The sequence below is a fragment of the Chaetodon trifascialis genome, chromosome 8, assembly GCF_039877785.1.
Source record: "Chaetodon trifascialis isolate fChaTrf1 chromosome 8, fChaTrf1.hap1, whole genome shotgun sequence".
NCBI classification, from domain to species: Eukaryota; Metazoa; Chordata; class Actinopteri; order Chaetodontiformes; family Chaetodontidae; genus Chaetodon; species Chaetodon trifascialis.
The window spans coordinates 23,601,106-23,614,026 of record NC_092063.1 but is presented as its reverse complement, the minus strand read 5'-3'; the positions used below and the strand labels follow the sequence as shown (position 1 = coordinate 23,614,026).

Genomic DNA, 12,921 nt, shown 5'->3' with positions numbered 1-12,921 from the left:
AAGCAGCAAGGACCAAGGATCATTTTTGAAACCTTTACTGTGAGTCGAAATTTGACACTGCAATGCTCGTGAGAATGAGCTCACATAATTTCACCAACACTGGCAACTGCTTTGACCTGATGCAGAGTTCGTGATGGTGACCCTGTCACTGCGTTTCATAAATGTGACCGTGGTCGAGACAGAATTCACCTTCTACAACTGCAGCTTGGTCCAGCAGCTCTCTGGACGCAGGCCGTGAGTACACACACACACACACACACACACACACACACACACACACACACACACACACACACACACACACACACACACACACACACACACACACACACACACACTCTGCCAAGGCCTTTTCAGCTTGTGACTTCTGAAAAAAAGCCTGTTTAACATGAGACTTCTCGAGACATGATGTTGTGCATCACTAAAGCCACACATAGTTCTGACAAATACAAGAATATGTGTTATATGTTGTTGGGGGGGGTTGTAGCTGAAATTATGTCATTCTGTGTTATAGTTCAGCATGTATGAATATCAAGGGGAAACAGAGTAAAATGCCAGGAACTGCAAGCAAACAGCAAAGTAGAAATAATACAACGTTAGATCGTGTGAGAGTGCAGGATTGTTTTTAACACCTTTGCTGTCACCTAATTGCCATCTCGATGTGTTTTGTTGCTCTGCCTTTCCTCCTGTTGTGTGCTTGGCTAGATGCCAGGGGTGTGTTAGCAGTCGCTGGGGGTGTAACTGGTGTATTCACCAGCATGTCTGCACGCACAAACACACCTGCAGCCAAGGAGTCACCATCTACAACCAAAACGTGAGTCCATAGGAAGGCTTTGGATTGTATTGAGAACTGTTTGAATGCAACAAGCTTCCAGGGGTATATACACTCAGTTTCCAGTTTATTAGGTACACCTCGCTAAACTAATGCAGTCTGAAACAACAGTCCTGCAATAAGTTCAACCTTCATGAATCTCAGAACGTCTGAAACACTTCTCAGTAAGATAAGATAAGATAAGATAAGATAAGATAAGATAAGATAAGACGTACTTTATTAATCACCACACATGCACGTGCTTCGGTGAACACAACAGCAACACACAACATGCACATGCCATGCTTTTTGCTGAAATTGTTCCTCCGCATTTGACCCGTCCTGGTAAGTCCTCCCTCCGTGGCAGACCAGGAGCAGTGGGCTGCCAGCTGACAGCGGCGCCCGGGGACCCAGTTCCTTTTTGTCACCATTCGGTCAGGTGGTGATCTTCTTGCATGTTTTTAGTAGGGGTATTTTTGTGGAGGATTCCCCAGGTGAACACGGGGAGAACATGCAAACTCCACACAGAAGTGTTTCCTAAAGGGCAGCAGACACCAAGGGCGTGGTGGAGGACACGCCCGCCAGCGCCCACAGCGCCCCAGACGGGACCTTCAAGCTGTGAGGCGACGGTGTTACCACTGTGTCACCGTGCCACCAAAACACCAATGTGTTCAGACTCAGACACAATGAAGGCAGGATTCATTTCAGGACAACTGGACTAAATTAGTTTCAGACATAAACTGGCAGCTAAGTGTATACATTTTTAAGGGAAAGGAGAGTTGTCATGCTTTATCGAGCGTTAATCATACCGCACTGTGCACCATGCTGCACATATCAGCCTGTGTGTGTGCTGTCCGTTGGCTGTGCTCGGTGTGTTTCTCTGTCGGTTCTCTGTTTGTCTTTTTAGTCCAGTTTTTGCCATGAACTTTTTTTTAATGCCACTCTTAAGTTTCTTCTTAATGTGTCTGCAGACCCATTTGTTTTATCCTAATTTTGTCTTCCCCCGCCTTTTTTCTTTCTTTCCTTGCTTGTTCACCTGTGCTTCTCCATCGTCAAGTTCAAACCTCCAACACCCACCATCCCACCACCCTCCGGAAAACTGACCCCTTTACCTCCCACTGTCTGGGCTGCTACAACAACAATACCCACAATTGCAACAACACAGCCTCCACCCACAGTGACACCTACCCCCAATACAGCAGCTGGCCCTTCAACTACCACCACCGTGACACCACCCACCACCCCTAATGCTGAATCCACCTCACCCGTTTCCCCGGCCACAACTTCCCCTTTTGTCAGGATCTTCACCCAAGCTGCTATCATTCACACTGATGTCACCACCACAGGCGGGCCCCTCTCTGACATGGACGAAGTGACAGAGGGAATTAGTGGCTCTACAAGAGGTTTTTCAGCGGATGAGGACACTGAAACCTGGAATGCCACTGCCGAAGCTCCCCACGCCACATTACGCAGCACCACTAGTGGCCAGGTAGACTCTGACCTGAGATTTGTAGAGCCGTCTGGTGAAGCAGTGGGCTCTTCCTCTGATGTAAGCTCAACCACCTCCAGCGAAGTGGCCCTTTTCATAGATCTTCCTGTCAGTGACAATAAGGAGGCCCTTCCTCTGGCCAACCCTGAAGAGACTGACTCACCTCTGTGGTTGAATAAGTGGGAGAAGACTGACATGGACTCTGCAACAGGTTCATCTGTTGCAGGCGCCAGCGAAAAGTCATTCATCTATACACAAGCACCTGATACAGTTATTGACCCCGACTCTGAATCTGCAGCAAACTACCAATCACATTCTTCGACTGACTCTTATTTTCTGGTGAGTGTGCAGAAGCCACGTGTGCCGCTACCATGAGAAACTGCTTCAAGGATATGTTGAAGGTTTTGGGAAATATTATTTTGAGGTTTCTTGCTGAGGTTGGATTAGAAGAACCGCTCCAGTCTTTAAGATAAGCTAACCATGCCCCAGCTGTAGTTTCGTACTGATATGACAGTGGTGTCTATCTTGGTGTCTCACTTTTGACCAAAATAGCAAATTAGCACATTTCCCAAACTGTGTTTTCCTTTAAAAATGCTGCATAACTAACCCAGGAAGGATCTCAGATTTAATCCGCAGTCAGTATATGACCACACGGTCCATACTGTCCTTCAATGAGGCGTGCTGAATACGACACTTGTATTGCAGTTATCTTTATTAGCTCTCCTGTCAATTAAAGCCAAATGACTGACACAAAATCAATGTAGACGTGAGGATGGAACGGAGAAATTCAAGGCACGACAGGTCTTATTGACTCGTCTACTCTCTCCTCTCCATTTCTGTTCACCTCATGGAATGTAAGCTGCAGATAATATGGAATATGTCTGACCGATCCATGACGTGAGGAAACCCTGATCATGCCGTCATTTCTTTATCTCCCTCTTTGTGTTTTACTTGTATGTCTGATGTTTCATTGCTGTGGTGGGTTTTTGTGTTGGTGGTCGGCTAGTTTTTGCTTCTTTTTTTTAAGTTTCATGTTTAGTTTATTCTTCAAGAGAGTTTAGCTTTCTTTTCTAGGATCTAAATCCTGAGTTAGATGATTTTCATATACTATACAAGCAACAGTATGTGGCCTATCTCAGTTTGTTAAATTTCTTTGCAGAGGCATATCTAGGCTTGGTGGATGGGAGGGGAAATGCTCAGATTTGGAGGAATGTTGGTCTGAGGCTTTGGCGTATAGTTCCAGTCAAAGGAAATCGCAACACTTCTGTGAAACCCTTCGAATGTTGTAGCATGACAGTGCCACCATGCACGGTGTCTGTGCAAAGTTTGATGAGCTCAAGGTGGAAGAAGCTGAGTGACCTGTGCAGAGACCTGATCTGAACGGCAGGTGTAATTGCGTAACAGCTCACACAACAGCACCTCACCCTCGCGTCACTTGTTCCAGCAGATGCTCAAACATGGTGTGGAAGTCTGTCTCAGACAAGAGAGCTCTTAACTGTATGTTCATACATCTAAATGCCCATCAGTCAGGAAATGACTTGTTCACTTGTCCACATAATGTCGGCCATTTTGTCCAGAATCTAGACATAGATTTGTCAAGTATAGCTGCATTTATAGATATTTCTCATTGTAATGGTTAATAATGTGTCACCAGGAATGTCCGTGTGTGGAGAGAGTTCAGGATTCTTCTCTCCTCCCTGTCAATGTGGAGAGGAAAGTCACTCTGGTGGGACAACACCTGAACCTGTTTCAGGTAAGGGAAGCATCCACAGGGTCAACGGCCGCTTGTCTTAGTTGAGTAAGACTACATTAAAGTCATATTCATCGAGGTTATGAGCATGATCATGGAACATGAAATTATATCCACTGTCCAGCTTCATCTAAAGGGTTCAAAGCTGGGGTTTGTTTCATGTCACTGACAGTAAGGGAGTCTTAAAGTGTCCTCACAGAGATGCAGAGATGAGATGTGGGTACATTGTCTGTTTCAGTTTATAGGGATTCAAAGTCTATGAAAAGACCAGTGTGTAGGATGTAGTGGCATCACCCTCCCTTACCAAGTGTGTAGGAGAACATATGTTGACCACAATAAACGCTCAAGGGCTGTGGTGAAGTCAGTGTTTGGTTTGTCTGTTCTGGACTACTGTAGAAATGTGGCTGTGCAGTGCAGCTGACTCACTCCCTCTGTAGATAGAAAGAGTTTATTCTAAAGTAATGAAAACTCAAAGGTTTTTATTTTTACTGATTATACACTAATGAAACGTACTTGATATTCTATTCCATTTCTGCCAGTAAATCCCCCTAAATCCTGCACACAGGGCCTTGAAAAGCAGTAGAAAAAGCTTTTTGATGTCTGCGGTGGTTTAGGGTCAATTCTCACTCTTATAACAAAGAGGGCGTCATTATGGCGAGACTTTCAGTGGATTGTTTTTTCTTCCTGATATTGAAATTGTGCAGCTTTTGCAGTGACACCATGGTACTGTGACAGTGACACCAACGGTCAGTACCACCTACTGCCCCCCTACTGATGTAGGTGAAAATGAGCTTATCTTGTGTTTGTGTCTGTACTTAAATGTATGTGGTGTGTACATTTAGGATGACAATTTGGACTATGAGTGTGTGTTGGACATTGAGAATCGGTCAGTGGTGGTGGATGCCTCGGTGGAGCCTGATGCCACACAGCAATCAGTCTTCTTTATCACCTGCCACGCCCACCAGGTCAGAAAATATCTCAAAGTGGTGATTTGTGTCGATGTGTTGAACCTTTCAGTGCACACTCCTCACTGGAAAAAATGGTGTCTTGCCCTTTTTAAGCCCCTGAAAGTATTTATCTGCAACATTAAATTTTCCTGACTTAATAAGCCACAATCAGTGAAAATTTGAATAAAAGCATCTTTAGTCATTTTGTATTAAAAACACAGCTGATCTTAGAACTATGAGGAAGTTCCTCCAGTCAGGAAATACCTGTAGTTTGCTGCACCGTTGTGCAGCAGCAGTACAATAATTTTATTTTTAGAACTTTCTCTTTCTCAATCTGATGGAATAAACCCAATAAATCCACCTGGCACCTTTCAGAGTGACTGTAAATCATTATAAATCAACAAAAAGAAAGGTCACAACCAACAGTAATAAAGCAGAAGCATGCCATATGAACAAAAAATCAATAAACTGCCGTCTCCTCATGATGCACTCTGTGTGTTTCCATCAGCATTTTTCATTCGCTCTCATAACCGGATAATTCTGCGCATACTGTCACTGCTCTGCACGTGAGCGTGCACAACATGAGCTCATATGTCAGATCACAGGTAGAGCTTACGCTGCTTTGACTGTTTATGCTGTTCTCAATTCAGTATGCCTACTCAGCCTTGATGGAGGAATACGCAGCCATGATCAACGTGAGGAGAAGAAACAACTTCCACATTGACAGCGCCGAGGATCTGTATGGTGAGGGCTGCTCACAGTGTGTGTCTCTGTCAGTGAGACCCACATGCATGTGTGTGTGTAGACGTATGGTAGTGTGTACATGTGTGCTGTTTGGCATTAAAATAATGTCACAGACTTCTGTTTGTCCGCCTCGTTTCAGTGACTCTGTTCAACTGCTCAGTGGGACGGTCGGACTGCAGCCGATGTCGCACTGCCGACCCCAAGTACGGCTGTGTTTGGTGTGGTGGTGCAGCAAGCTCTCGCTGTGTGTACCAGGACTCCTGCACTGATCAGGTCCAGCACACCTGTCCTGCACCCGTCATTCACTTTGTAAGAATTTTATACCCTCTTTTGAGCACTTTCTAAGGATTTTAAATCGACAAGCCACTTATTTTATTGTTATTACATATTCAATCCATTTAGTTGTTGTAATTTCCCAGCCTGTTAATTTGTTTCTGAATATCGCTGTTTGTATTAATTGGGCATTTTCCACCTTGATTATAAGCCAACAGCAGAGATATAACGGGAAATGAGAGGAGAGATATGCTCCATTGATGCCAGTGGTTATTACCCCTCAGTTTGTATTCAGTCAAACAAGATCATATCAAACCATACACCCAGTCATAAATTAAACTGAGTTATTACATGCTTACTCGACATCCAGTTTCCTGTCATGCTGTCATGGTGTCTCAGGCATCATGTATCAGAACAAGGCAGGACATACATGTCATATGTTGTGTTTCAGTTGGACCCAGTGTCTGGTCCTGTAGAGGGAGGGACAGTCGTGACTATTTCAGGCTCGAACCTCGGCCAGAGGGCGGAAGACATCCAGAACTCTGTCACAGTCGCTGGGGTCCCCTGCAGTGTCATTCACAGCAGATATGAAGTCTCCTCAAGGCAAGTCATCAGCACACCTGAAGCCGAACACTTTCTTTTAAAATTGACCTTTTTTGTTTCCGTCTTTTGCAACTGACAGTCTCATATCTTCATCTTGTAGGATCGTGTGTGAGACTACAAGCAGTGGAGGAGAGAAGAGCGGCCAGGCCTCAGTTAAAGTGAGGGGAGGGGGACTCGGACTGTCTGCTCAGATCTTCAGTTTCCAAGTAAGTGCAGCAGCAGTCCATATGCTTACATGCACACAGAAACCAGGTTACTCAGAGAAATGCGGGAACCTTGGTCATCAAATCACAGTTCTCTCCTTCCCCCAACCTTAGATTTGTTAGTCAGCTCGTCCTCACAGCACCGATATGTCTGAATTTTGCATCATGATTTTACAGTTTTAACTCTACACCCCCAACATTGTTTCCATTTTCAGACTTGTCAGACTCTTCAGACTGACACAAGCTCGAGCCACATGCTTATCAGACAGCATGCAGCTCCCTCTGGAGCCACAAAAGACAAGTGCCTCAAGTAAAGCTGCGCTTTAAATCAGGTTACTACAGAATCAGACTGCAACCTGCTTGCTTAAGTGCATGAAATTCAACTGAATCTCTATAGGAACTCCTGCCACGCCCACAGCAAGACAGCCTTGGCAGGATTTTGTAATTATGCTGAAGCAAATAAAGGAGCATTTAAAAAACAAAGACATCTCTAGGGCTTTTTCACACACAGTTCACAAGCAGCAGTTACTTTGAATTCCTGCATGTTTCCCCCTGAGTTTGCTTCAGTTGTACATATGAGAGCACAGTAATGGGTGTTGGGTGTGGACCAAAACAGACGCATCACGACCTCTCTGAGAGGGGGAGCCCCTTGGTATTTTTCTAAGCTAATCCTGAAATGTCTCCTTTGGAGAATGGGATGCAAATGTGATCCGTCAGCGATCGAATACGACTTCAGGAAGCATCAACAACGATCGGTCGTAACAGTCTTCATAGCTGTTTAATGTCGGTGTTTATTTATCCTTGGAAGAGAAAGTGCTTTGGAAGCAATAGCTCCCTGCTCCCAGCTTTTGTACATTAGGCTTCACTTGAAACTGGGCCTTGTAAAATTTAAGTCAACCAATTTAAGTCAACCACTGCTATGCAATAAAGTACGAACATGTTTCCACATTTACACTGCAGTAAAAAGACTGTAGGTTTGACAGCAGCCTTAATTAATTGGCTCGAGTGACAAGCAAATGAATTGTTATAGTATCTGAGAGTGAGGCAGCCTTGTAGTGTTTCCCAGAATGCCCCGGTGTCTCTTTTATCTTCCGTATAAATCACCTGCTCAGTATCGGATTATTGATGCGTTCATGCGTTTTTCCTCTCTGTGCATCTTTGCATCTCATGCTTTATCTTTCTTCTTCTCCTTGTCTCTCCATCACCAGGATCCTATACTAAGCAGTATCTTCCCCCAAAGAGGGCCCAAGGCGGGGGGCTCCTCTCTCACCATCAGAGGCCGGAGACTGAGGACCGGACACCCGAGTGAGGTCAGCGTCCTGATCGGAGGAGTTCCATGTATGGTGTAAGTGTCTCTAAGTAACAATGAATTAAGACCACACATTTTAAAGTTAAGAGCTTTAAACAGCCCGTCTCTGTGTGCGAACAGATTGAGTTTTACGTAAGTTTAACATGTTTCTTTTCAGGCTGAACATCCAGGAGGATCAGATCAGCTGCCTGACCCGAGGCAGCAACAGAACTGGAGAACACGGCATCACTGTGCGGTTTGGTGGGGCAGAACGCCACCTACAGGGTTTGGTGTATCATTACACCCCCAACCCCAACATCACAATGGCTGCTCCGTCTAAAAGCTTTCTCAGGTGGTTATCAGTCTCAACAGAGCCATCTTGACATTGGTGTCTTTTCAATCTATTGTATATGTATCAGAGTTTAAGCATGTGCATCATGTACACTGTGTAATTGTGATGGTGACACTGTTTTCTGAGAGCACGCCCTGCTCTGCCTCAAGCCTGTGGTATGGATACAGTTAGAGGTTAAGGCAGACATTAGGCAATAATCCATCTTAAGACGTAAATTGAAAGATGATGTTTGTTTGTCCTGATCTGCATCTTGTGGGTGTTTCTAAAGAAGAAGCTGAACTATTTTTAGCCTAGATTTACAAATGGCCAGGAAGTCTCTGCTTGTGCTTGCGCTCAGATGTTTGAGCAGCTAAGAGGTTAGTGTAATAACTCAGGATCCAGATTTGTTTGTTCAAAATGAACAAAGTCTGTGGAATATGGAATCATAGAAGTCCTTACAATCCATGACTGTGATTCTCGCAAAGCCACAGTATTTTTAAGAAGGGAGGGGGCATCTGCTCAGTCCCAGCCTGAAGTCCATTCTGTTAGTCTTAGCACTGAAGGAAATCAAACAGTTCTCCAAAACAAAGTGAATATATAGTAAGCAAATCACTTCAGATTCAGAGATTTCCAGTTGTTCCAATTTTCATGTTTGTCCTGATTAATGGCTCACAGCAGCTCCAGTCCAGTGTGATGCGATTGAAGCAGCCAGTAATATTTAAGAAGGCTGTGGCATTGTTGTCTGTTGAAGGTTTTAAAAAATCTCCCACAGTTAGATTTCATGGTTCATTCAGTCACATATTTTATGATGAATAGCTTTCCCCTTGTGGGATAACTGCCCTCTGCAGTTCCACAAAATTTGTCTCCCCTAAAGCATAAAATACTTCCTGTTATGCTCCTCTGCTTTCCAGACACAAGCAAAACCATCCGGCATCAGACCGTCTGCATGGCATTAACTGCTGCTGTGTGCATGTGTACATCGGTAGTCTTAGTAATACTCCACTAAATTAAAAGGTTGCAGCGATACAAAGTGTTTTTAATCTTAGCATGAAATCCAATGATCACTCAAAGCGCTCTTTTCTGCTTTTCCTCTACTTTCCCCTGCAGCGGAGGCAGAATCATCAGAGTCTCTGGACAGAATCTGGATGTAGTCCAAGAGCCGAAAATGAGGGTCACCCTCAGTCCTCCTGATACTCTCCCCCCGAGGAGGAGAAGGAGCATCAATAGGAGGAGTGAGGGAAGCCTGAAGGGAGGACAGGACCATCAGGGTCCACTAAAGCGATGGAGGAGGATCGTCCCAGAGACAGACTGTCCAGAGGGTACACTCTGTCACTTCAAACAGGTACATTTCTGAGGACTGTATGTAAACATTTAAAGCGAACAAATTATTGAAAACTCAGCACAGAGAGTGGTGATGATCGTTCCTGTGCTCTCCTCCAGTACGAGTCTCGTTGCACAGTGAACAGCTCCTCCCTCATCTCCTGTCCAACCCCGGCGGTGGGTCCAGAGGCCAGGAGGGCCAGGGTCAAAGTTCATTTCCTGTTGGACAGCCTCCATTTTGACTTCAGCACTGTGGGGAGTGAAGCCTTCAGCTATGAGCCCAACCCTCAGCTCTACCCACTGAACCAGAATGACCCTAGCAAACCCTACCACCACAAACCTGGCAGCATCATCTCTGTTGAGGTGGGTGCCGCAAACCTTCAATGAAACACGTTGCCCCAGTGTGTGAGTCAGTCTTCACGCTTGAGAACAGCTTTGAACACTAACTGCTGTTACACAACACTGAAATCAACACTGAAATTTCCCCCATATATAGCAAATAATGCAGTTTAACACAGCTGTATACAACTTTCCCCTCCAGGGAGAAAACCTGGATCTAGCCATCTACAAGCATGAAGTGGAGGCTCGCATAGGGGAGGGGGTGTGTTCGGTGAAGACCCTGACCCACAACCACTTATACTGTGAACCGCCGGCCCAGCAGCCCTCAGTCACAGCCAACAACAAACCGGACGGTGTAGACAATCTGCCTGAGTTCACAGTGAGTACATGTTACTGAGAACCTGGAATTCACATTCAGTCCACATTCAGTCTGAGCGACCTGCAGACCAGGACTCTGGTGAGGTGATGTGGGTGGAGAGTAAGGATTTTTGAGCGAGCAGTATGTGAATGCACAGTAAACTGTCTCTTTCATTGTATAAAGGTCTATAATTGTTTTTCCAGGTGAGAATGGGGAACCTGAACTTCTCTCTGGGCAGAGTGCAGTACGACAGCCAAGCCCAGTCTACGTTTCCTCTGGAGGCCCAGGTGGGAGTTGGCGTGGGAGCTTCCATAGTGGCTCTCATTGTGCTCATCATAGTACTCATATACAGGTAAACACATACAGCTCTCAGTTATTTCACTGCAGTTTGTTCAATAATTTGTGCTGCTTTATGTCTTTACCTGAATGTTGTCGGTGCAACCTTGTTGTTTGTCAGGAGGAAGAGCAAACAGGCCATGAGGGACTATAAGAAGGTGCAGATCCAGCTGGAGAACCTGGAGACCAGTGTGAGAGATCGCTGTAAGAAGGAGTTCACAGGTATGATCCGGACCTTCTGTTACTGACTGCAGCTCAATCGCTGTCCCAAAATAAATAAGATGCACAAACTGAGTGCTTCATTCCCTTCATGTGCTTCAGACCTGATGACTGAGATGATGGACATGTCCAGTGATTTGGTGGGTTCAGGGATTCCCTTCCTGGATTACAGAGCATACGCCGAGCGCATTTTCTTCCCAGGCCACCAGGAGTCGCCACTGAGACGCGATCTGGATGTTCCTGAGAGCCGAAGGCAGACTGTGGAGCAAGGGCTGGTTCAGCTGTCCAATCTGCTCAACAGTAAACTGTTTCTCACCAAGGTCAGCCAGCAGGGTCATGCTTTTTATTCTCAACTGAAGCAGCTTTTTAAATAAAGAGTTTGTTTGAAGGAATATCGGTTTTATTTGGATTCACTGTGGAGCAATTTCCAGCCACATTCCAACCTGGGAACACTTTGTTAGTGTTATTTTTAGTGCAGAAACTGTAATACTTTTTTAAGAACACATCTTCACATCTCATTCCCGTTGTCCCTCCAGTTTATTCACACTCTGGAGGTCCAGCGGACATTCTCCCCGAGGGACCGGGCCTATGTGGCCTCTCTGCTGACTGTAGCCCTGCACGGTAAACTGGAGTACTTCACAGACATCCTGAAGACGCTGCTTAACGATCTAGTGGAACAGTATGTGGCCAAGAACCCCAAACTGATGCTCAGGAGGTGAGGGTGAAGTCGTCTTCAGCGCTGGCTTTTTGTAGTTTCTTCACCAATAAACTGTTTGCTTACATGTGCTTTTCCTTTTCCAGAACGGAATCGGTGGTTGAGAAGCTTTTGACAAACTGGATGTCCATCTGTCTGTTCACCTTTCTGAGGGTATGAACACTAGTATTTTACAACTGATCAGAGACCAGTGAATGAACTGAAAAATACATTATTGGTTCACCAGGTGTAAAGGTGTAAATACTAGGGCTGTCAGTTTAACGCGTTAATTAGATTAATTAATTACGCTGCAAATTAACGCGCTATAAATTTAACGCAGTTAATCATGAGTGGCAAGTCAATGCGCAAGCATTTTAAATTTGGCCCTTTGAGTGACCCGTAGGCTGCAGGCAGGTCGCATCCTACCTGCGCCACTAGTCAAAAGCAGGGTGACAACAGACATGGATGCGACACCGGAGAGCGAGGCAAGTCTACTTGGACCTTTGAACGGCAAGTTTATTTATAAAAACAACAAAGACGGGACTATTAACAAGGACGCAGTGATTTGTACCATGTGTAAAAAAGAATTTTCCTATCACCGTAACAGCTCCAGCCTGAATTATCATTTAAACGCTAAACATATGTAGTTGCTGCTAGTGCCGCTACTGCTACCGTGAGCTCACTCCGCCAACCCACACTTGCTGAGTTAAGGCCCCTACACATGATCAGCGGTAAAAACGCTTTGCGCCGGCTGTCCCATTGTTTCCCTATGGAGAGAGCGCTGGCGCCCGACTAAGCGTCACCGCTACTCTCGGCGTGGCGCACCGCTCGGATCTGCCGCTTACCGCTGCACTCAAAGTTCAAATTACTTTAACTTTGACCTCGTTTGTCGCTGACCTTTCAAAGCGCAACCAATAAGATAGCAGCTCCAGGCAGCGTTTACGAACTACCGTTAAGCTAAATACAGTGCTAACGTTAGCTTAGCTGTTTGTGTACGTTCGCTATTCCAGGCAGACACAGTGACTACTGCGTCTGCCTGGAATAGCGACTACTACGACTACTACGCTACTGCAAGGGCCTTATTTTGCGACAAACTCAGATACATTGTGTGTAATAATTTACAAACAACGATTAGCTTTCCGGAGTGAAAGGAAGTACTTGCGTTGCCTAGCAACAGTGAATCGCTCGCACTTGTTGATGACGTAACCCTGAGCTC

General features: G+C 45.3%; 1 protein-coding gene across 1 annotated transcript in view; it reads left to right on the top strand.

Annotated features, from left to right (window-relative positions):
- Positions 1-12,921, top strand: part of LOC139334600 (plexin-B1-like) — a 67,507-nt gene that overhangs the window by 42,088 nt on the left and 12,498 nt on the right. The window contains exons 9-27 of the mRNA XM_070967583.1: positions 126-234; positions 706-814; positions 1,869-2,639; positions 3,955-4,053; positions 4,893-5,015; positions 5,648-5,741; positions 5,881-6,050; positions 6,466-6,617; positions 6,718-6,823; positions 8,029-8,165; positions 8,287-8,460; positions 9,547-9,781; positions 9,880-10,122; positions 10,301-10,477; positions 10,660-10,808; positions 10,914-11,014; positions 11,114-11,331; positions 11,548-11,726; positions 11,813-11,879. Of these exons, the coding sequence (XP_070823684.1) occupies positions 126-234; positions 706-814; positions 1,869-2,639; positions 3,955-4,053; positions 4,893-5,015; positions 5,648-5,741; positions 5,881-6,050; positions 6,466-6,617; positions 6,718-6,823; positions 8,029-8,165; positions 8,287-8,460; positions 9,547-9,781; positions 9,880-10,122; positions 10,301-10,477; positions 10,660-10,808; positions 10,914-11,014; positions 11,114-11,331; positions 11,548-11,726; positions 11,813-11,879 (3,413 nt within the window). The remainder of the gene's footprint in view (positions 1-125; positions 235-705; positions 815-1,868; positions 2,640-3,954; positions 4,054-4,892; positions 5,016-5,647; positions 5,742-5,880; positions 6,051-6,465; positions 6,618-6,717; positions 6,824-8,028; positions 8,166-8,286; positions 8,461-9,546; positions 9,782-9,879; positions 10,123-10,300; positions 10,478-10,659; positions 10,809-10,913; positions 11,015-11,113; positions 11,332-11,547; positions 11,727-11,812; positions 11,880-12,921) is intronic.